At 41.3% G+C, this 24,200-nt stretch overlaps 2 protein-coding genes across 5 annotated transcripts in view; one reads left to right on the top strand and one right to left on the bottom strand.

Moving 5' to 3' along the window:
• Window positions 1–19,265, top strand: part of LOC140483909 (protein SSUH2 homolog) — a 36,183-nt gene extending 16,918 nt beyond the window's left edge. For 2 of the 4 annotated variants that reach the window (XM_072582717.1, XM_072582716.1), the window contains 4 exons: window positions 5,495–5,587; window positions 12,805–12,910; window positions 13,960–14,067; window positions 17,174–19,265. In XM_072582717.1, coding sequence (XP_072438818.1) covers window positions 5,495–5,587; window positions 12,805–12,910; window positions 13,960–14,067; window positions 17,174–17,314 — 448 coding nt within the window. In that variant the 3' untranslated portion in view covers window positions 17,315–19,265. Of the gene's footprint in view, window positions 1–5,494; window positions 5,588–12,804; window positions 12,911–13,541; window positions 14,068–17,173 lie in introns of all 4 variants that reach the window. The other 2 variants (XR_011962063.1, XR_011962062.1) reach the window with 2 other exon arrangements.
• Window positions 1–24,200, bottom strand: part of cyb561d2 (cytochrome b561 family, member D2) — a 116,477-nt gene that overhangs the window by 49,120 nt on the left and 43,157 nt on the right. The gene's annotated exons all lie outside the window — the stretch shown is intronic.

The raw sequence follows: 24,200 nt of genomic DNA, 5'->3' as shown, positions 1-24,200 counted from the left end.
TTGGTCTCTTGTTACTTTCCATAACTCTACTAGAATCTGCAAATTTGTAGTCCAGACTAAGCAGCCTTGAAAACTGTATTTGAGCAGTCTGGTTCCCATGCTGTAGAGTTATTATTTTTACCAGTAACCTCCCCGGACCTCTCCATTCTTTAAGTACCTGTCTGTTATAATAAATCATTTCTCCCCCAATCGAAACTGGTTTCTAATAACCTTAAGACTCGCTGAATTCTTTCTGAGTCTTCTGCTCTAATGATAACCTTTCTGTCTCCATGCAGTACATTCAAATATTCCAAATCTGTAGCCTCTTCCCAAGCTGGGGTTGATCACTTATGTCTGTTCTGCTCTGACGTGCGTTTCTTCAACGCGAATTGGCTATAACATGAACTTAACTGTATTGGCTATAACACAATTCCAGTCCCATCAGTTTAAATGGTGCTGCCATTATGTGTTTTCTTATCATACAGGGTCATATGAGAATAGAACTAATCAGAACCAACCGTATTACTGACGGAACTTTAAAATTCCCAAACCCTTACTGATATGAATTATATCCTCTGACCATCTGCTTGGGGAGATTCTTAGCTTGGGGAGGTGATGGCCTATGGTATTATTGCTAGACTACTAATCCAGAGACCCTGATAATGTTCTAGGGATCCAAAACATGACAGATGGTGGAATTTGAAGTCACTAAATATTTGGAATTAAAAGTTTACTGATGACCATGAAACCATTGTCAATTGTCAGGAAAAACTTATCTGGTTCACTAATTCCATTTAGGGAAGGAAATTGCCATCCATATTGGTCTGGCCTACATGTGACTTCAGACCCACAACAATGTGATTGACACTTAACTGCCCTCTAGGCAATCAGGGCTGGCTTGACCAGTGATGCCTGCATTTTGTGAATGAATAAAAGCAAAAATGTACAGTCCGTATTTCTGTGAATGATAATTTGGCTGGTCTGTCAAACTTTGACCGTTTTACTTATTAATCACATGGTTCCTTTTTCCATTATGAAAAGGGCTTTTTGCTGCAATATTCATTACTATTATGCTCATATTTGCACGGATATCCTAAATTAATTATTCAATCATGAAACATTTTGCCAGCTGTCCAAGTCCAGTCCATTTTCATTTGACCAAAGGGCAATTTTTACTTTATTTTATTTTACTTTACTTTATTCACTATATATTATTGTCAACTGACTCAATCTATTTACCGAATCGACAAAATATAAAAATTATCACACACCTTTAAATTCATAGTTACTATTTTGTTCAAATCCTTTGCTAAGGATAAATGTATTGTAAGAGGAGAAAGCAGATTCTGGAGATCAGAGCTGAAAATGTGTTGCTGGAAAAGCGCAGCAGGTCAGGCAGCATCCAAGGAGCAGGAGAATCGATGTTTCGGGCATGAGCCCTTCTTCAGGAATCCTGAAGAAGGGCTCATGCCCGAAACGTCGATTCTCCCGCTCCTTGGATGCTGCCTGACCTGCTGCGCTATTCCAGCAACACATTTTCAGCTCTAAATGTATTGTAAGTCATGATGATATCCTTTGACCTTTCTTATAAATCTCACTTTTATCATTTCTCTCTTCTATAAGTTTATTATACTCCTCATCCCTTATTTCTGCACCCCTTACTAAAATGTTTAACCTTGGAGGGATGTCACATTGCCTCGTAATTTGAACACACCTGATGTTTTGTCTGTCCTATTTCTGTCCTCTGTTGTTAGTAACATGTTTAAAAAATTCTTTAGTGAAGAATTTATATCCATTTAAAGGAATAGAAAAATATCCTGATTTTGTAAATTGCAAGTTCATTGATTACCCGAATACAACAATTTATCAATTTCCATATCCAGTTCAGTCAGCATTGTTTTCATCAATATCTTATTTAGTAATAATGATATTTCACTGGATATAAAGCCTGTGCTAATAAGGTGATTGATTTTAGTTATTTTGCAAGGAATGACATTTTTGAAATATTTTGTTTTATCATCCCCAAACCTGAAACCATTGGAACTCTTAAATTCTTCAGATTAGTCCCAATCCTTATTTATTGGTCACTTTATTCCATGCATTGTAGAAATGCATCCGCTGTCCAATACTGCACAGTTAAGATATTCTGCCACACTAACATTTCTGCCATTCATCACTGGATGAAACTTTTTATGAATAATAGCCCCTATATTTTGAATCTTTCATTTCATGGTTAGTTTCAAATATTCTAATATATATGGGACAGTTCATGGCATAATAGTACTTTAACTTGCAACATTGGCCATACCCTGAACATTCCTGAAGTTCATTCTTTTATTGTAGATCCCAAATTCTGTTTGCTTCTCAACATTGTCAAAAGCATTGCTCTCCTTATTTCTCTTCGTTAAAGTTTTCCTTTTGTCCATGTCACTTGCAACTTGTTTCTCGACAGCCTCACCATCCTGTCAACATTGTGCCCTCCACTTCCTGCTCCATTTGTACCTGCTGAAAGGAATGCTTTCCAAGGAATTTTTTGTGCTTCTGAATATTTTTCTAGCAGTGTGTGTTTAACTGCAAATTTAACCACCCTCAAAATTAGAAGTTCATCTGAATTCATACTTTGGCACTGTCTAAGAATTTAAATGGCAGCACAGGTTAGAGAACTTCCAGATAGAATTTCCACTGTCTCGCATAGAATCTATTGAATTCCATTATGCATTCTTCTATGGAACCATCTTCACTTCTTCTCAATTTACACAAATCTGACATGTCTCATAGGCAGTAAATAAATTATCTTTTTGATAAATGTTATCACGAATGTTAATACTTTCTCCAACACCTTCATCCATGTCTGTATCGTCAATCTCCTATTGTGAAAAGTATTTGCTTCTTATCCTACTTTCTAATGAAAGAGCCAAGGCCATAACCTGTTTCCTCTTCAGTAAAGAAGTAACACAGGTCCACAGGTTGTTTAATTATTTTACTGTTCATAAGGTTCACATTCAGAAAACAGGAGCTGGTAAACATACTCCAGTACTTGAAATTGTGACTGAGCCATCACTATAAAGTTTACTCCAAATTACTCTTTGGTTAGAATAATGCTTAGTTTAAACAGCTACCAAACCTCGATACCACTATTAAAATATTAGAATTTAAAGGTTGGTTAGACACATAGGGCTTATAGTTTTCTAGTCAGTTTTATTTCAACTTAGATATCACAAAAAATCCAACCACCCTGACTACTTGTTTCCTGTACACACCCAGTTCTAAGAACAAAGAAAATTACAACACAAGCCTGTGCCGATCAGATTCTCTACCTAAACCTGTCGCCTATTTTCCAAGGATCTGTATCCCTTTGCACATTCATGTACCTGTCTAGGTATATGTTAAATGACACTAACGTTCCCGCCTCTACCACCTCTGCTGGCAACATGTTCCAGGTATCCATCACCCTCTGAGTAAAGAACTTTCCACGCATATCTCCCTTAAACTTTTCCCCTCTCACCTTGAACTCGTGATTCCTAGTAATTGAGACCCCACTCTGGGGAAAAAGCTTCTTGCTATCCACCCTGTCTATACCTCTCATGATTTTGTAGAACTCAATCAGGTCCCCCCTCAACCTCCATCTTTCTAATGAAAGTAATCCTAACCTACTCAAACTCTCTTCCAGCTAGCGCCCTCCATACCAGGTAACAGTCTGGTGAACCTCCCCTGCACCCTCTCCAAAGCATTCACATCCTTCTGGTAATGTGGCGACCAGGACTGTATGCAGTATTCCAAATGTGGGTGAATCAAAGTCCTTTCCAACTGTAACATGACCTGCCAACTCTTTTACCCAATACCCTGTCCAGTGAAGGAAAGCATGCTGTATGCCTTCTTGACCACTGTATCAACCTGCGTTGCCACCTTCAGGGTAAAATGGACCTGAACACCCAGATCCCTCCGTACATCAATTCTCCCCAGGGTTTCCATTTACCATGTAGTTCGCTCTCGAATTGGATCTTCCAAAATGCATCACCTCCCATTTGCCCAGACTGAAGTCCATCTGCCACTTCTCTGCCCAACTCTCCAATCTATCTACAGACTGCTGCATTCTCTAACAGTCCCCTTCACTCTCTGCTACTCCACCAATCTTAGTGTTATCTGCAAACTTGCTAATCAGACCACCTATACCTTCCTCCAGATCATTTATGAGGAGAAAGTGAGGACTGCAGATGCTGGAGATCAGAGCTGAAAATGTGTTGCTGGAAAAGCGCAGCAGGTCAGGCAGCATCCAAGGAGCAGGAGAATCGACATTTCAGGCATGAGCCCTACTTCATTCCTGAAGAAGGGCTTATGCCCGAAACGTTGATTCTCCTGCTCCTTGGATGCTGCTTGACCTGCTGCGCAGCTCCAGATCATTTATGTATATCACAAACAACAGAGGTCCCAGCACGGATCCCTGTGGAACACTACTGGTCATGGTATTCCATTTTGAGAAACTCCCTTCTGCTACTACTCTCTGATTCCTGTTGCCCAGCCAGTTCTCTAATCATCTAGCTAGTATACCATGGACCCCATGTGACTTCACTTTCTCCGTCAGCCATTTCTTACCCATTGATTAACAAATAACCATCCTAGTTCCCTAATTGCATTTGGTCTCAGACATTCCTACCTGACCCTATGGAATTATAATGCATACCATCATAATTCAGCAACACCTGTGGAAAATATTACTCTGTGAACCGGGGATGGAATCATATGCATGTGTGATGGTACTTACAGTTGAGCAGCCCATCCCAATCATACTGCCATGGGCTCACAATCAAGCAGAGGCTGACAGCTGAAGTAACCTTTATCAGTCAGTCGGGCCAAGTTATAAAACTAAATATATATCAATTGAACTGTTCAGAAGTAAGGTCAGAAAACCTATGCATACACAAATGGCAGTCAAAATTTGGAACTCTGCCCCACCCCAAAGACAGGACAGAAAATTGCAGATTTCAAAACTAAGCACGTGTCTGAGGGATTATGGAACTAAAATGGGAATTAAAATACAGATTAGCCATAATCTGATTGAACCAAAATTGACTTGAAGGACAGATTGGTCCTCTGCTGTTCCTATCAGAATGTAATGAAGGCCTGTGGGGATGGAGCAGGCGAGTGGGGTTGGCCGATGGCTCTCTGGATGAGCCAGCACAGGTGCTTTAGGCTCAACAATCTATTTCTGTGCATCACTCCATGAATCTGCCTGCTGTGTGCATTTGTGCTGGTTCTCAGCACTGGTACAGGCTCTCACTAGTGGCATAGGCTCTCAGTTAAATTTTACTCTTTAAAGTTGACAGTTAAAGTTTATAAATTGCTGTTGGTCTTTTTCTGCTGGCTCTTCCAAAGTGAAGTCCTCAGACTCAAACCCATCAAATGCCCGCTTGTCTAGATGCAACTCTAAATGATTCAATAGAGAATGATTGACTTATTAAAGTGTCTGTGGAATGAATAGGTTTGCTCCAGATAACATCAGTGTCCTTATGTTCAGGTGTGGCCCTTGTCTAGGCCGAGGTACCCGGACCTGCCATGTCTGCAAAACCAGTGGCTATTTGCTCTTCTACATACAGCTAACAGTAAAATGGTAAGTGCCAGGTTTATATTGAGCACTGTATTCCTATAGCCATTTAGTTAGACATAGGGTGTACGTCCTTTATTCAAACTGAGGTGGGAATTGTGTGGTGCCTCTGAGTCTTGCAAGATTATTTCTCCTACATCACATCGAGTGAATACCTATAGGGCTGAATTTTCCAAGCAGTGGCAATCATATTCAGAATTCCTTCCTTTTTTTAAACAAAAGGAGAGAGCTTTGCATTTCTGACAAGAGATTCCAACCAGACCTCCCTCAGAAAAGTGATGACGTAATTCCGATCTGACAGTTGTCATATAACGTAGAACTGTCAGAGGAAAGCAGCTCAGAGCCATATTATAAAGTGGATGTTGACCCCCCCCCCCCCCCCCCCCCCACCGCTTCTGCGAACTAAAACCAAAACACCCAAAGAGGAGTGTCTCACCCTATAACTGTAAAGAAAAGTGGTGTAAGCTGGTTTTTATCTACTTCTAGTGGTTAAATAAAATAAATCCCTGATACTCACTTTAAAATCAACAAGTAACTATTTATTAATTCTAACAGCGAACAAACTAACTAAAATATTAACAAACCTGAATAAAAACCCTTCTAACTACTAACTATTCCTGAATGAAGCAAGATTCTAATGGTATGCTGTTCCAATAAATAGAAGTAACACTCACATATATAGAATTTAATATCTCGAAATTACAGCCAGGTTACATGTCCATCAGAGTGTTCTGTGCTTTCTCCATCGATCCTTCTGACAGGAATTCCTTCTCCATTGTTGGTACCATTGTTACGCAGATGGTGCTTTTTCTAAGACAATGATGAGGCTGAGAGAGCCAGTGATTCTCTCTCTCTCGAGAGCTGAGAGCCATTACCTCTGGAGGATGGCAACTTGCTCTGGGCTCTTTGTTTAACTGTTCCCTTCTTTTATACCCTTAATGACATATCAGTATTTCTTATAATAAGATTGGTCCTATGTTGTCAAAACCGTCAGATTTAAATTTAATACGTTTTTGGTATCCAAGTGCCTGCTTCAAATCGATTGGCTAAATTCAAAGACCTTGGTAAAAACTGCTGCTTGGCCTGCTAACTGTACAGCCTTTCAAAACAAATGTTTCAGTTTGGGCTCTGTGTACTGGCAAACTCAAGCTGCTGCTCACAGGCACCCATTTTAAATCTGTAAGCACAGAAAAAACACCATCGTTTCAGGGGACCATGCAATGCGTTCCCTCTTTGCATCTTACAGTTTTACAAACACAAGTTAAAACTTCCTGCCTCCCAATCTACAATCATTCTACCCAACTTTGCAACATCCCTTTTCCAAAGAATCAGCTGCTATGTTCTGAAACACAAAGGCCCAGAATCAAAAACAACCACTAGGTGAGAGAGTGAGAAACAACAGCAAATGTCAGGATTGGAATGACTTCTCACTTCCTGATTCATGAAACTAATTTGCTATTTTCAGGCGTTTTTCAAGGAGTACTACTATTTTTGCATCACGCTGCCCAGACACGGGGACACCAGATCACCAAATCTAAGTGCACTGCCAGCTACAGTTTGTGTAATTGTGAGGTTAAGTGCCAGGAGGGTAGGGTGCCAAGTGGGTAGAGGGTAAGGTCATTTCCCATGAGGGAGGGTTGAGTCTAGCATTGGGTTAAGATGGAGGGTAGGAGCCTAGGCCTGGGGAGGGATTATGGACAGATGGGGTAGAGGGGCAGATGAAGCCCAGACCATGGGAAAGAGGGGGATGAGTCCCCGGGGGAAGAAGCAGATCTAGCCCAGAGTGGGAGAAGGGAGGCAGTGGGTCTGGACAGGAGGGAAGAGAAGATCTGGTGGTGGTGAGGGGGAAGCAGAATGTGGGGGGTCAGGGTAAGGGGGTGTTGGACCCAGAGTGGGGCAGGGCATAGGTGTCATCACCTGAAGGAGAGAGGGCGATGGCAGGTTAGGGTCTGAGGGAGGTGTAGCTGCGGATATCTGAGTTAGATATGTGGTGAGTGGGTAGTTACTCAGGATTTATATGGGGTACTTAATAATCTAACCTATGCTGACTAAAATTGAGAAACAAACTTGTAAGGAGATCTCAGCTATCTGTAAGAATAATAGGGTAGTTATAGTAGGGGATTTTAACTTTCCAAACATCGACTGGGACTGCCATAGTGTTAAAGGTTTAGATGATGAGGAATTTCATAAGTGTGTACAAGACAATTTTCTGATTCAGTATGTGGATATACCTACTAGAGAAGATGCAAAACTTGACCTACTCTTGGGAAATAAGGCAGGGCAGGTGACTGAGGTGTCAGTGGGGGAGCAGTTTGGGGCCAGCAACCATAATTCTATTTGTTTTAAAATAGTGATGGAAAAGGATAGACCAGATCTAAAAGTTGAAGTTCTAAATTGGAGAAAGGCCAATTTTGACGGTATTAGGCAAGAACTTTCAAAAGCTAATTGGAGGCAGGTGTTCGCAGGTAAAGGGACAGCTGGAAAGTGGGAAGCCTTCAGAAATGAGGTAATGAGAGTCCAGAGAAAATATATTCCTGTCAGGGTGAAAGGAAAGGCTAGTAGGTATAGGGAATGCTTGATGACTAAAAAAATTGAGGGTTTGGTTAAGAAAAAGAAGGAAGCATATGTCAGGTATAGATAGGATAGATCGAGTGAATCCTCAGAAAAGTATAAAGAAAGTAGGAGTATACTTAAGAGGGAAATCAGGAGAGCAAAATGGGGACATGAGATAGCATTGGCAAATAGAATTAAGGAGAATCCAAAGGGTTTTTACAAATATACTAAGGATAAAAGGATAACTAGGGAGAGAATAGGGCCCCTCAAAGATCAGCAAAGCGGCCTTTGTGTGGAGCCACAGAAAATAGGGGAGATACTAAATGAATATTTTGCATCAGTATTTACTGTGGAAAAGGATATGGAAGATATAGACTGTAGGGAAATAGATGGTGACATCTTGCAAAATGTCCAGATTACAGAGGAGGAAGTGCTGGATGTCTTGAAACGGTTAGAAGTGGATAAATCCCCAGGACCTGATCAGGTGTACCCGAGAACTTTGTGGGAAGGTAGAGAAGTGATTGCTGGGCCTCTTGCTGAGATATTTGTATTATCGATAGTCACAGGTGAGGTGCCGGAAGACTAGAGATTGGCAAACGTGGTGCCACTGTTTAAGAAGGGCGGTAAAGACAAGCCAGGGAACTATAGACCGGTGAGTCTGACCTCGGTGGTGGGCAAGTTGTTGGAGGGAATCCTGAGGGACAGGATGTAGATGTATTTGGAAAGGCAAGGACTGATTCGGGATAGTCAACATGGATTTGTGTGTAGGAAATCATGTCTCACAAACTTGATTGCGTTTTTTGAAGACGTAACAAAGAAGATTGATGAGGGCAGGTCAGTAGATGTGATCTATATGGACTTCAGTAAGGCTTTCGACAAGGTTCCCCATGGGAGATTGATTAGGAAGGTTAGATCTCATGGAATACAGGGAGAACTAGCCATTTAGATACAGAACTGACTCAAAGGTAGAAGACAGGGTGCTGGTGGAGGGTGGTTTTTCAGACTGGAGGCCTGTGACCAGTGGCTTTGTGCGTGGGAGATCATGTCTCACAAACTTGATTGAGTTTTTTGAAGAAGTAACAAAGAGGATTGATGAGGGCAGAGTGGTAGATGTGATCTATATGGACTCCAGTAAGGCGTTTGACAAGGTTCCCCATGGGAGACTGATGAGCAAGGTTAGATCTCATGGAATACAGGGAGAACTGGCTCAAAGATAGAAGACCGAGGGTGGTGGTGGAGGGTTATTTTTCAGATTGGAGGCCTGTGACCAGTGGAGTGCCACAAGGATCGGTGCTGGGCCCCCTACTTTTTGTCATTTACATAAATGATTTGGGTGCGAGCATAAGAGGTACAGTTAGTAAGTTTGCAGATGACACCAAAATTGGAGGTGTAGTGGACAGCGAAGAGGGTTACCTCAGATTACAACAGGATCTGGACCAGATGGGCCAATGGGCTGAGAAGTGGCAGATGGAGTTTAATTCAGATAAATGCGAGGTGCTGTATTTTGGGAAAGCAAATCTTAGCAGGACTTATACACTTAATGGTAAGGTCCTACGGAGTGTTGCTGAACAAAGCGACCTTGGAGTGCAGGTTCATAGCTCCTCGAAAGTGAAGTCGCAGGTAGATAGGATAGTGGAGAAGGCGTTTGGTATGCTTTCCTTTATTGGTCAGAGTATTGAGTACAGGAGCTGGGAGGTCATGTTGCGGCTGTACAGGACATTGGTTAGGCCACTGTTGGAATATTGCTTGCAATTCTGGTCTCCCTCCTATTGGAAAGATGTTGTGAAACTTGAAAGGGTTCAGAAAAGATTTACAAGGATGTTGGCAGGGTTGGAGAATTTGAGCTATCGGGAGAAGCTGTTTTCCCTGGAGCGTTGGAGGCTGAGGGGAGATGGTTTACAAAATTATGAGGGTCATAGATAGGATAAATAGACTAAAGTCTTTTCCCTGGGGTCGGGGAGTCCAGAACTAGAGGGCATAGGTTTAGGGTGAGAGGGGAAAGATATAAAAGAGACCTCAGGGGTAACATTTTCACACAGAGGGTGGTACGTGTATGGAATGAGCTGCCAGAGGGTGTGGTGGAGGCTGGTACAATTGCAACATTTAAGAGGCATTTGGATGGGTATATGAATAGGAAGGGTTTGGCGGGATATGGGCCAGTTGCTAGCAGGCGGGACTAGATTGGGTTGGGATATCTGGTCAGCATGGACGGGTTGGACCAAAGGGTCTGTTTCCATGCTGTACATCTCTGACTATTTTACTTAATTTCATCTGAACCGTCTGAAATCTTCAATTTTTATGGAGACTTTCAGAGGGTTCCAGGTGTAGGGGAATTGCCCAACAGAAAATTCAATTGTCAGGGCAATTCCTTTAAAGTCTGTTATGATGAGGTTCCCACAGAAACCCCATGTGTAATCCCATCAACACTGGTGTAACAACTGACTGACCAGTGGAAACTCCAGAGCCAACACAAGCAGTATGAGCAAAATCAATCCGTTATTTACAGTAGGGAACATGTTGCTGGCGCTGATCTCTGCAGTAAATATCCTCTCTGTCTTACCAAGGGACTTGTTCATGGGATGTCAGTGTCACTGGCTAGGCCATTATTTATTGCCCAAGGATCAACCACATTGCTGTGGTTCTGAAGTCAAACTTAACTGGGTAAGGACAGTTAATTCCCTTCCCTAATGGATATTAGTGACCCAGGTGGCTTTTAACAGCAATTGACAGTGGTTACAAGGTCGCTATTAAGGCAACTTTTAATCCCATATTATTCCCGGAATGACGAATATTCACCTCTTGGTGGAATTCCAAGTTTTCGAATGTGAAATCCTGCTCTTTCTGATGCTTTTCCAATCTCTCCGTACTCTTCCACTTTGCTTCATTTCATGTGGATGTAATTCAGCATTGCCATGTTGTTATGAGGACTTCACCCTGTAGTACGTGCACTAATTACATTGAATGCTGAAGTGCTAAGGCCATTTTGATAGTTTGATATAACAGTAATAGACAAGAAACAAAAGGATATTCTCCTGTTTCTACCTTCTTGAAGTAGCTGAGAAGCATTCATTTTCTCTACAGATTGTAAGAAGTACTTTAATATTCCACTTGCTCATACTATAATACAAATTGATACCTGACACAAGAGACTTTAAGATCTTTTTTGTTGTCACCAAATTAAACCCTGTGTAATGATTCTGTCTTTCCCTCTTGCCCCTCAACCTACTTCCAAATAGCCAGTTCATATAACCACTAATAAAAGGCAGCCTGTCGCATGTGGTGCTATTGAGATCTGGTCATCAAAGATCATAATGGACTGATTCAGATAGATTAGATTAGATTAGATTATTTACAGTGTGGAAACAGGCCCTTCGGCCCAACAAGTCCACACCAACCCACCGAAGCGCACCCACCCAGACCCATTCCCCTGCGTTTACCCCTTCACCTAACACTACGGGCAATTTAGCATGGCCAATTCACCTAACCTGCACATTTTAGGACTGTGGGAGGAAATAGCTGGGAGTGCATCACTGGTAACTTAGCGTGTTCCAATTCTTCCGGGTTTGGTTACATGAGACAGTGTGGGTCCCTTATTATCTGTTACTGTCTCATGTTGGTGCTTATTTCACCTGCACTATTCATGTCTTTATGTTGTTTTACAATTTGCAGCACAGACAAAGGGCATTTGGCCCAACAGCTCCATACTGGAGCTCCACACACACCACCACCCAGCTGAATTTGCCCTTCCCAATCTCCAGTTTCTCTCACATTCCTTAAATCAGTGTTGGTGAACTTGTCTTAGCAACACTGCTAAAGTTGAGCAGAATTGTAGATATTGCATTCACAGTATCTCACACGGGACATTCTACACCCAGATCAACAGTGAGGGTAATGTTTTTAACGTTCGAATTGACTAATTGGATATAAATATTAGGGCTGGAGAGAGGTCACAATTGGCCTCAGCATCTTTAGGTTGACAAACCATGATGGTTGTTGTTTCAATGATTACCCCATATGGATCAGGCTGCAAAATACATATCTTGAGGCCTCACTCCAACTCCTAAACACTGCACTTGTTCCATCCCTACACACTATACACACTCCCACCTGACACCCCACTCATTCCCACCCCCATAGCCCACAAAATCATTCCCATCCCTGCACCCCACTCCCATCTCTACACCCACTCACACCTCTACATCCCACATCCACTCCCATCCAACACACCACTCCCTCCCCTCCATCTGGCACCCATTCCCATCCCTACCTATTCCCATGCCACATCCACTTCCATTCTACAGCCATTCCCACCCATAGACCCTGAACCCACTCCCATCCTATACCCTACACCCATTCTCACCCCTACAACTGACACCCATTCCCACCCCTACCCATTCCCACTCCACACCACTTCCACCCCTACACCCCACACCAAATCCCACCCATACATCCTGACCTCTCCCACCCCTACACCATACTTCCACTTCCACCTATACACCTCGTGGTCCAAGAAATGCAGCCTCCAATTTAAACACAGCAAGATCCCACAAGCAAAATTCGTAAGTGACTTAGTTCATACATTAATTAATGGTTAAATACTGATCAGAGCACAATGGTGTACTCTCCTGACCTGTGTGCCATCAATGAATATGTTGTTGTGTTTGATCCAGGACCAATAATGTCTTTGAACAAGTGGCTGACCAACAAATCGGACTTCCTGTGGCACTCTTCAATGAAGTGTCTGGACAGAATGTGTTTGCTGATGAAAGCTATCAAGTAAGAGGGGAGCATTTCTGGACATGCTGCTTATTGTCATATTTCTACCTGTTGGACAGGTGTCTTCTCTGTTGTTGTGTTGTTGAGCTGCAATGTAATAAATGATCAGAGAAAACAGCTCTTGACCGGTTCTGAATGTGCATCCACGTGGTAGTGAGGTACAATCTTTATTATATAATAAAATGCAAGCAGTCCTCTTATCCCAGTATATACATAGCAACAATTGCAGGATTTCACTAAATTCCTTGCAGAGATTATTCCAAATGTTTTTTAATGTGCTTGGGTAATCTCTGTGTCAAAAAAATGTCGTATCATATTCCCACCTTCATTCGCTGGTGGATGTAAAAATTGCCAAGTCATTTTTTCAAAGAGTGAGTTCGCCTTGGTGCCTTGGTCAATTCTTAGCCCTCAATTAATGTCCTAAGTAAGTCGTCTAATTATAGTTTGTGGAATCTTCCTGTGTACAAATTGACTGCTGCATTTCCCAGGTTACAAAAATGAGAATGTGTCAAAGGCACATAACTGGCTCAGAAATGCTTCAGGACACCACATGGTTGTGTAAGGCATATGTAAATAAATGTATTTCTTTTCTTCTTATCAACATTCTAACTAATCTGATTGGTTCTGACAGGCTCCGAAACAACTTGGTGTGATTGGTTGATACTGAGGCCCTTCAATCTCAATGAAATCAAAGTATCTTTTCTTTTAAAAAAACTGACATAAGTTGAAACAATCATCAATGTAAAATATTGATAGTTGCCATCTATGTTCCCTAACCATTAATTCCAGCTTGATCTAAACTCCCATCTAATTCTTTTCATTCCTCGCACTGTAACAATGACCCTTTTCAGTAAAACACAGTATCCAGCTTGGAGATTTCTGGTGCTGATTCTGGGTAACAAGATTGCCAGATGCTTCATCTTGGTGAGTACACGCACAAACAAAAAAAAAGTCACAAGTGAAAGAAAAGAAGATTGGAGAAAATCAGTGGGCTTGATGCTGCAAATGTTATAACTCCTCTAATCCTGTTTTGTTTTTTTTCCCCCGAGGTCTACACTATAGTTGGTTTTCCAGACTCTTTAATTGATCAGATTTCCCAGCAAGGTGTTCAAGAACACCAGGAAAAATTTGGCAGAACAGCATGTATACTTCAGCAGGTGAGAATGGGCCAGAGACCCACCAACACAATCCTATATCACCAAACTGTGAAAATAGACCATTTGGCCCATCAAGTCCACACCGACCCTCCAAAGAGCATCTCATCCAAACCCAACTCCCTACCTTATCCCTGTAATCCTTCTCTTCCCATGGCTAATCCACCTAACCAGCACATCCCTGGACACTATGGCAATCCAGCTAACCTGCACGTCTTTGGACTGTGGGAGGAAACTGCAGCATCCGGGGAAAACCCATGCAGACAAAGGCAGAATGTGCAAACTCCACACAGACAGTTACCTAAGGGTGGAATTGAACCCAGGTCCCTAGCACTGGGAGGCAGTGCCACTGATCAGTGTGTGTGACCTTGTCCTGAAAATCTGAGGCAAGGGTAGGGAGATGGGAACACAGAAGCCAAAAAAGAATTTGCAGAGGGAGAAGAAAGCTGCATGGGATAGGGGAGCATGATGAAGAGAGAGGAGGTTATAAAGTGGGTAGGGGGAAAAGGAGTCTGCAATGGAGGTGTGAGAGGAGAACAAATCTGCAGGGGAGAGAGAACAGTTTTAAACAGGTCAACAAAAGGATACGCAGCTAACTAGGATCCAAGAAAATGTAACTCACTGAGATAATGAATTCCTTACAATTGAATGTAGAATCTCTAGTTTATGTTTGCATATGATCATGAACTACTTTACTTGGAAAAAATGTAGTGGATTTTGCTGTATGGACACTGTCAACTGGTAAATTTTAATCTGATGTGCAGGAAATAGGGTTGGTTAAAATCTTCAAGCTTTGTGAAAGTGCAATTGAAATTCATTAGCTTTGACCTTACCAATCTATGGAAAGTATATTTAGATATGATTTGGAGATGTCGGTGATGGACTGGGGTGTACAAAGTTAAAAATCACACAACACCAGGTTATAGTCCAACAGGTTTAATTGGAAGCACACTAGCTTTCGGAGCGACGCTCCTTCATCAGGTGATTGTCCTTCACAATCACCTGATGAAGGAGCGTCGCTCCGAAAGCTAGTGTGCTTCCAATTAAACCTGTTGGACTATAACCTTGTGTTGTGTGATTTTTAACTTTATATTTAGATAGGTGGCTTTTTGTCCATAGAAGTGTGTTTCAGTTAATCTGAATAAAATGTTTGTTAACTTAGGCTTGTATCAATTGAAAGTAAATAGTGTTCAGGAAATTAATGCTTCTCTTGTTTATTGTGGCTTTCAGTTTAATAGAAAGTTGATAACTGTTGATGAAATTGATGGAATATTATAAAACATAGCACTCTACAGCATGGCCCTCGATGTTTGTGCCAACCATTTATCCTACTCTAAGATAAAACTAACCTACATACCCTTCATTTTATTATCATCCATGTGCCTATCTAAGAGTTGCTTAAATTCTCTAATGTATCTGACTCTAATACCACTGCTGGCAGTGCATTTATCACACCCACCACTCTCTGTGTAAAGAACCTACCTCTGACATCTCCCCTAAACCTTCCAATCCAACTTCCTCTTGAATCCAAACATTCCAAATAACAACGCAAGTACAGAAGGTGTTGTTTCTTTGTGATTGCATCATCCAACAAATGGTCTAGTGAGAAATAAAGGTAGCCCCCAAAAACCAAAACATAGTGCCCAAAAAAAACAAAAGTAACCTTCGTGGAAATCTCGAGAAGTCCTCAGAAAAGACAAATTCAATTGTTGGGGAGTTTATTACTTTGTGGTGTAGTTTCAAAATTGAACCCTCAAAAAAGAAACTAAAAACCTCTTCCATACATACAGGTTGGAGAAATTGGGAAATTTCTTTGGAATTGATGCTGGATCACTTCTTAAGTGCTGGCATTTTTAGAATCGTTAGTAATTGTCCTGACAATTTAGTAAACCATCCCTATCCCATGACTGGATGACATTAAAAGGTGTTGCATGGTCCCTCGGGATCAGGTGCGATTAAACTTCAATATTTTAGAAATTCCATTTAAAACACACTGACTTATGGGATAGAAGTCTACAGATTGTATGGACCCTATGAAAATTTGGCCAGCTTCAACAGCACAGAACTGGCCAATCACAAAGTGGGATTGGAAGTAGAAAACATCCCACCAGAATAGGAGGACATGCTCTTCAGAAGTCGAGATCAGCAGTAGGTTTAGTCAGTGACTACTTGGATGGTGTGCAATATTGTCTTGGATATCTGAAGTGAAAGTGTTCCCCATTCTCTGGAAATGAATACAAAACAAAGTCACAAAATAAAGAATCATTTGCTGCTGTTTTGCCTTCACCATAATAACAACTTGGATTGAAAAGACATCAAAAGATACTTTCACAAGAGGGATGGTCAACTCACATTTGACACTGAACCAATTAAGGAAATGTTAGGGCAGATCACTAGTAGCTTGGCCAAAGAGTTTGGTTTTAAGAAATATTTATAAAATGGAGGTGCCATCACAGCTGTAAGGAGGGCTGATGTGCTGGAAGGAGTATCAAATAAGGCCATACCAGTTCAGCCTCAGAAAACGGTCAGTCACACTGTTGGGAATGTGGATCCCCAAGCACTGAGTTGGAGTTAGAAGGGCAAATTGTCAAGAAAGTCAGAAACAACAGGCAAGTAATAGTAGAAGATTTCAACTATCCTAATATTGTTCTGTGTCCAGTTCCAGGGATCATAGTCAAAGGATGTGGAGTAGATCATTGAGGACAGAGGTGAGAATAAAGTTCTTTATCCAGAAAGTGGAGAATCTGTAGAATTCTATGCCACATAAAGTGGCTAAGGCCAAAACATTGAACATGTTGGATGATTGGCTATGATCAAATTGCATGGTGAAGCAGGCCTAAAGGACCAAATGGCTTACTCCTACTCCTATTTTCTGTGTTCCTGTGTAAATAGGTAAGAGGGCACTGAATTCTTAAAATGCATTCAGGAGACCATTGCTCAGCTAGTAATAGCAAGATGAACAAGAGAAGATACAGACCTTCTTTTAGAGCATGATCCTGGGTAGGTGGAAGGGGTAAAATTGCAGTTCAGTATGAAATTGTGTTTATTGTGTTTTGTTCACCTCTTCCTTATTCAACACATAAATAATCATTTCTATCTTGTACTACAGCGACAGACAATTGAATTGATTCCTGTAACCAAGGTGCACTTCCAGTGGAAAGGACAAGAGAACAGCTACTTTGTGTATGGCACAGAAAACAATGTCTATGCTCCAGACTATCCCAGCAAATGCCAGTGTACCATTCTCTGATCACCAGCCTTCAGCATCCTTCTAAGGAAAACCTTAACCTGGGCCCCTCTGCCTCACAGTGTGCAGCCAGCTCAGAGAAAGGGGATGAGGGATGTTGGACAGGGGAGGGTCTAAGAGTTTTCAATATTATTGAGAAGAATAAAGGGTTGGTTTTTCGCTTGTTAGGACCATACATCTTCCTCAATAACACTGGCACAAAGCAGGTTAATCACCTCTTTGCCAATTGCAAGTTTTTGAAGCTGGTTAATTGGTCATGGCTGCAGAGGTATTTTGGTAGCAGTAATTTGTATGGGGGGGTGGTGTAGATCTCACACGACAGCATAAGCCACATAATAATGAGTCAAAAGCCAGTTCCGAATAACTTTTGATCTCAATCCTCAATAGAAATTACATTTTGAGGAGCTGTAGACCAAGGCAACCAGAACACGGACCTATGCTATGGAAAAAAGACATATAATTTAATTGTAAAGTACTCTCTGAACTTCCTACTCCTATAAAGTCCTATTGTTCTCTGTGAATGTTAAGGCACAGATTACACTACAGTAGATTTGGAGTCTGTGATCCTGGCATACGGGCGCCACTTGTAGACCTCAGGGTCCAATAAATTGTGTCACATGTTTACTGGTGTCTAAGTAAATGAATGCATGTGGTATAAATTAATACCATTCACTTTATAAATAAAGATTAGTTTATTAATAGTCTATTAGTGTTTTATCTTAGCATTGTCGAGCACATTGCCATGAGTATATAATAGTGGCAATGAGCCCAAGTTTCCATCCAGCAGATGCTTCCTGCTGTTTTACCCTGTCAGCCTGAATGTCTTGTTTACATGTTAATCTCTAACAAGTCCCTTCACCAGCCTCCGTCCTCATGCTGCATTTATATCACAACAGCCACACGTAGTGACAGCACTGATCCCAGCCAGAATGAGATGATTACATGGGCGACCTTTACTGCTGTAAAGCGACTGGGATTTATTTTCTGCCCAGACTTTGTGCTCTGTGACTATCCTCCACCTCCTATAATTTGCTAAAGTAAAATCCTACAGCACATGGGACACTCTGCTGTATTTTTAGTCATAGATTCAAACATTCTCAAGCCCAACCCCACCTACTCATTGGTTGATACATAGGTGACTCTGGAGGCAGTGCTGTAATATAACTGGGCTAGTTCCTGCTGCTATATAGTTATGGCCTCTTAGTTGTGGCCTAAGAGTATCCTCAATGTTAATGCCAGTTATTTGGATCTGGCTATGGGTTTGGCAATGCTTTGAGACTGCCTCTAGAGGGCTGAAATGTGCTTTTGCATTCTTAGTAAATGAGACCATTCCTTAACATCTATCCTAAAACTTAAAATTGTCATAAAGAATCTTGAAGCTCCTACTCAAGAGTTTAAGAACAAAACCTGGGCTGACATCCCAGTACAGTACCAAGGGTGTTGTCAGAGCCATACTTTCTATGAAATGTTAAACTGGGGGCCCAATCCACTCTCTTGGGTGGAAAAAAAAGATTTGATAGCACTGTTTGAAGGAAGAGCGGGGTTTGACTTCAGTGTCTGGCAGCACCCATGGAGAGAGAAAAACAAAGTTAACTTTAAGTGTGATATGACTTTTCAGTACTGTCTGTTTCAAATTTGCAGCATCTAAGGTATTTTGCTTTTATTTGACTCTTAACATCTGTATTAGATCTCACGGTCAGTTTGTCTGTATGCCTTTAACAGACGTGCTCATGCTATCATCATTGTATCACAGCATGTAATCCGAAGGTATAAAGATCTCCTATTAATCTTATCTTGGATAATTTCAGACATGACCCTCGACTGGAAGCATGCTTCTTTGTTGAACCTAATAAATTGCTGTTAGCTATAACATATATGTACCTGAGAAATGTAATGTTTGTACATAATAGTTATTTGTAATAAATGTCTGTTGGATTCTTCAACAACCACAAAATCGATCCCCAGTTTTTAGCTTATGGGTGATAACATAAATAATACTGCATCAGGTAAAACATCCTGTTAGAGGCTTACTTACATGGTGTCTTGTTCAATGTTCATCATTCATAGAACATAGATAGAACATAAAACAATACAGCGCAAAACAGACCCATTCAGCCCTTGACGTTGCACCAACCTGTGAACTATTCTCAGCTCGTCTCCCTACTCTATCCCATCATCATCCATGTACTTATCCAAGGATTGTTTAAATCTCCCTAATGTGGCTGAGTTAATTACATTGGCAGGTAGGGCATTCCACACCCTTACCACTCTCTGAGTAAAGAACCTGCTTCTGACATCTGTCTTAAATCTATCACCCCTCAATTTGTAGTTATGCCCCCCCGTACAAGCTGACGTCATCATCCTAGGAAACAGACTTTCACTGTCTACCCTATCTAATCCTCTGATCATCTTGTCTGTCTCTATCAAATCCCCTCTTAGTCTTCTTTCCAATGACAGGCAGACCTAAGTCTCTCAGCCTTTCCTCACAAAACCTTCCCTCCAGACCAGGCAACATCCTGGTAAATCTCCTCTGCACCTTTTCCAATGCTTCCACATCCTTCCCGAAATATGGGGACCAGAACTGTACACAATATTCCAAGTGCAGCTGCACTAGCATTTTGTGTAGTTGCAGCATGATATTGCAGCCCCAGAACTCAATCCCTCTACCAATGAAACCTAACACACTGTATGCCTTGTTAACAGCACTATCAATCTGGGTGGCAACTTTCAGGGATCACAGATCCTTGTGGCACACCACTAGTAACCGGACTCCAGGCTGAATGTTTTCCATCAACCACCACTTGCTGTCTTCTTTCAGAAAGCCAGTTTCTAATCCAAACTGCTAAATCACCTCAATCCATGCCTTTGCATTTTCTCCAACAACCTACCACGTGGAACCTTATCAAAGGCTTTACTGAAGTCCATGTATACCATGTGAACTGCCCTACCCTCACCTACATGCTTGGTCACTTTCTCAAAAACTCAGTGAGGTTTGTGAGACATGACCTGCCCTTGACGAAACCACGTTGACTATCTGAAATCAAATTGTTGCTTGCTAGATGGTTATAAATCTTTATCTCTTATAATCCTTTCCAAAACCTTTCCTACAACAGAACCTTTCCATAGCACTAAAAACAGATTATTTGATTCAGTATCATGTTATTTGTGTCGAGGGAGATCCAGTAGATGTAGTGTACCTGGACTTTCAGAAAGCTTTTTATAAAGTCCCACATCGGAGATTAGTGAGCAAAATTAGGGTGCATGTTATTGGGGGCAAAGTTGGAATGAAAGTTGGTTGGCTGATAGGAAACAAAGAGTAGTGATAAATGGCTCCATTTCGGAATGGCAGGCAGTGACCAGTGGGGTACAATAGGGATCAGTACTGGGACCGCAGCTTTTTACAATATATGTTAATGACATAGAAGGTGGTATTAGCAATAACATTAGCAAATTTGCTGATGATATTAAGCTGGGTGGCAGGGTGAAATGTGATGAGGATGTTAGGAGATTACAGGGTGACCTGGACAAGTTAGGTGAGTGGTCAGATACATGGCAGATGCAGTTTAATGTGGATAAATGTATGGTTATCCACTTTGGTGGCAAGAACAGGAAGGCAGATTACTAACTAAATGGAATCAATTTAGGTTAAGGGGCAGTACAAAGAGATCTGGGTGTTCTTGTACACCAGTCAATGAAGGTAAGCATGTAGATACAGCAGGTAGTGAAGAAGGCTAATAGCATGCTGGCCTTCATAACAAGAGGGATTGAGTATAGAAGCAAAGAGGTTCTTCTGCAGCTGTACAGAGCCCTCGTGAGACCACACCTGGAGTACTGTGTGCAGTTCTGGTCTCCAAATTTGAGGAAAGACATTCTGGCTATTGAGGGAGTACAGCGTAGGTTCACGAGGTCAATTCCTAGAATGGCGGGATTACCTTACACTGAAAGACTGGAGCGACTGGGCTTGTATACCCTTGAGTTTAGAAGACTGAGAGGGGATCTGATTGAGACATATAAGATTATTAAAGGAATGGACACTCTGGAGGCAGGAAACATGTTTCCGCTGATGGGTGAGTGCCGAACCAGAGGACACAGCTTAAAAATACGGGGTAGACCATTTAGGACAGAGATGAGGAGAAACTTCTTCACCCAGTGAGTGGTGGCTGTGTGGAATGCTCTTCCCAAGAGGGCAGTGAGGCCCAGTCTCTGGATTCATTTAAGAAAGAGTTGGATAGAGCTCTCAAGGATTGTGGAATCAAGGGTTATGGAGATAAGGCAGGAACAGGATACTGATTAAGGATGATCAGCCATGATCATAGTGAATGGTGGTGCAGGCTGGCAGAATGGCCTACTCCTGCACCTATTGTCTATTGTCTTCTTGCTGTGCGCAAATTGGCTGCCATCATTTTATACAATACAATTCACATACTCAAATGGCTGTAAAACACTGGGATATCTTGAGGCTGTGAGAATAAATGTTAGGCCTTTAATATTATTTCATAAATGCCTCAGTTAAAATGTCTCAATAATACCGGCAATCTCTCAGACAAATTCACAATTTGAACATAGAATGAAACATGAAAAGAGAGAAAAAGAACATATTTTCTGGATTCACCCAATGTCAGACAAAACTTTGGAAGAAAATTCCTTAAATTGAAGGAATGCCCTAAACTTTACTGTGCAATTTACTGATGAGGTCAATCTTCACCTGTAACCTGAATTCTTGAAACAGTTGGAGATTTGCATCCTTCACAGAAACAGATGTGGAAAAAGTGTTGAAAATCCAGGAACTAAGAGTGCCTGACTTTATGTTAGGCAAAGGATATGAAGGAATTTGGAAACAAGGAAATGGAGTTAAAATACAGGTCATTCATGAGTTAACCAAATGGCAGAACAGAGGGATTAAGTGGCCTAGTCCTAAATTCCTTCTGTGAAAATCCCTCCCATTTTATACTGATGCCATAAGGGACCCATTAATTCAACTGCCGTTTGGAGATGTGGCAGTGATGTGGTAGTTCACACAAACTAAAGATCAGAGTTTTGGGGACCGGTGATCTGAAATGGTCATTTGGATTTATCTGACAGGAAGCACCTTCACATCATCTTCATTAGGTTTCTGGTTTTCTTCTTTCCAAAACTGCTCTTCTAGTTGATCAAACTCAAACCTCTGGGTTAAGTTAATAATGAGAGTGTACTCCTGCTTTGACATCTCATGTTTTCAGTCAACTTGAATGTATCTCATCATGAAACAGTGCAGTGGTGAACAGCTTACCTCAGGTTATCACTTATCCTCCTTCACCTTTGAGGTGACACCATATTAAAGATTTAAACCACAGTGTGTGACAAATTCAGTCTCACATTATAATACATTGTGGAACTAAGTACATTACAGATCAATGGAAGAATTTAATCAAAACTTAAATACAAACAACCATTTGACTCTGAGTAATTTTATTGCCCTGTGACTGGTTATATTGAACAACTGCTAAAGCAGATTATCTGGTGATTTACCCCGCTGTCATTGACATACAATAATTAGTTACCATGTTTCCTACTTTATAACACTGACCACACTTCAAAACTATTGGTTTTCAAGCAAGTTGGGATGCTGTGAGTTTGCATCTGCAACTGCATATAAATGCAGTTCTTACGTTCTACTTGCAATATACATCATGCAATATGGATAATGCTGCAAAGGGGCTATTTATGGAAGTAGAACAGCCAAGTTTTACAGCCACAGAAGTTCAAGGACATTGCTCGTTTAGTGGATGTAAATTGAATAGCTGCTAATGAGACTGGAAGACAGGGAAAAACAAAGTAAAAAAAAGTAGGAATAAATGAGTCATTCTCAATTGGCAGGCTGTGATTAGTGGGACTGCAATGATCATTACTTGGGCTCCAGTTGTTCACTGTATGATTTAGATGTGGCAACCAAATGTAATATTTCCAAATGATGCAAAGCTAAATGTAACTGTGTTGTGACGAAGGTGTAAAGTGGCTTCAGGAGGATTTGGATAGGCTCAACAGGCTGAATGGCCTACTCCTGTTCCCCTGTTCCTATGTGGTCAGCTTTGAGCTCAGTTCAGCTTGGTTTGTACATGGGTATAAAGACACAGTCTCCTCACCACTGAAATGTCTGGAAATTGCTGTGATGAACAATCCCAGAGTTGGGAGCTGATCCTCCCAGCTTACTTTCTGTCCTGTTCCCTACTCCCTAATCCTCTGCACAATTCTGAGTTCCTGGCATTTGTACCAACACACAAACAGAGCTGAATCTCAAGATTATACAGCTGAGTCTGAGGGCTCTGGTTTTTAATAAACTTGGTGGAGGAGGAATTTTTACAGATATTTTAAACTCTAATGAGCCTCAGTCTGGCCAAGATGCCATCTTGAACTGCACACTGGTTTAGCCTTTTTGATGCCACTGTGATAAACACATTTACATACAATCTAAAAATAGGGCATTCCTAAAGATTGTTAAGGCTCTGATTGACAATGAAATTATCTACAAACATTTTTTAATAAGGCTGCAGAACATTTTGGTGGTTTCTACTGCAATTACCTACTTCCCTGAACAATAACCAGTTGATCAAGGGTAACAAATTTGTTGCTTTACTGTGGCATATACTTAAAAACACATCCATTTTCAAGTCCACTTGCTGAATGAAGTCAACTTGAAACCCCATTTGAAGACGACTTTTAATACACATTGGGAGACTTTGTCAAGACTTCGCCAACACTCTATTAACAATTTCCTCAAAATTCTCTGGGGACGTCACCTCAAGACATTGAATACTGTACTCCTCCACTTGCCTGAAATTATTATAGGAATCAAGAGAACAAAAGGCCATGGTGTTCTTGCTAGGGAACATCCCCTATTTCCTGCCCTTGA

This window comes from Chiloscyllium punctatum, chromosome 12 (genome assembly GCF_047496795.1).
Source record: "Chiloscyllium punctatum isolate Juve2018m chromosome 12, sChiPun1.3, whole genome shotgun sequence".
Lineage (NCBI taxonomy): Eukaryota > Metazoa > Chordata > Chondrichthyes > Orectolobiformes > Hemiscylliidae > Chiloscyllium > Chiloscyllium punctatum.
Note: the sequence above shows the minus strand (reverse complement) of the source record. Positions and strands in the feature narration are given on the sequence as shown.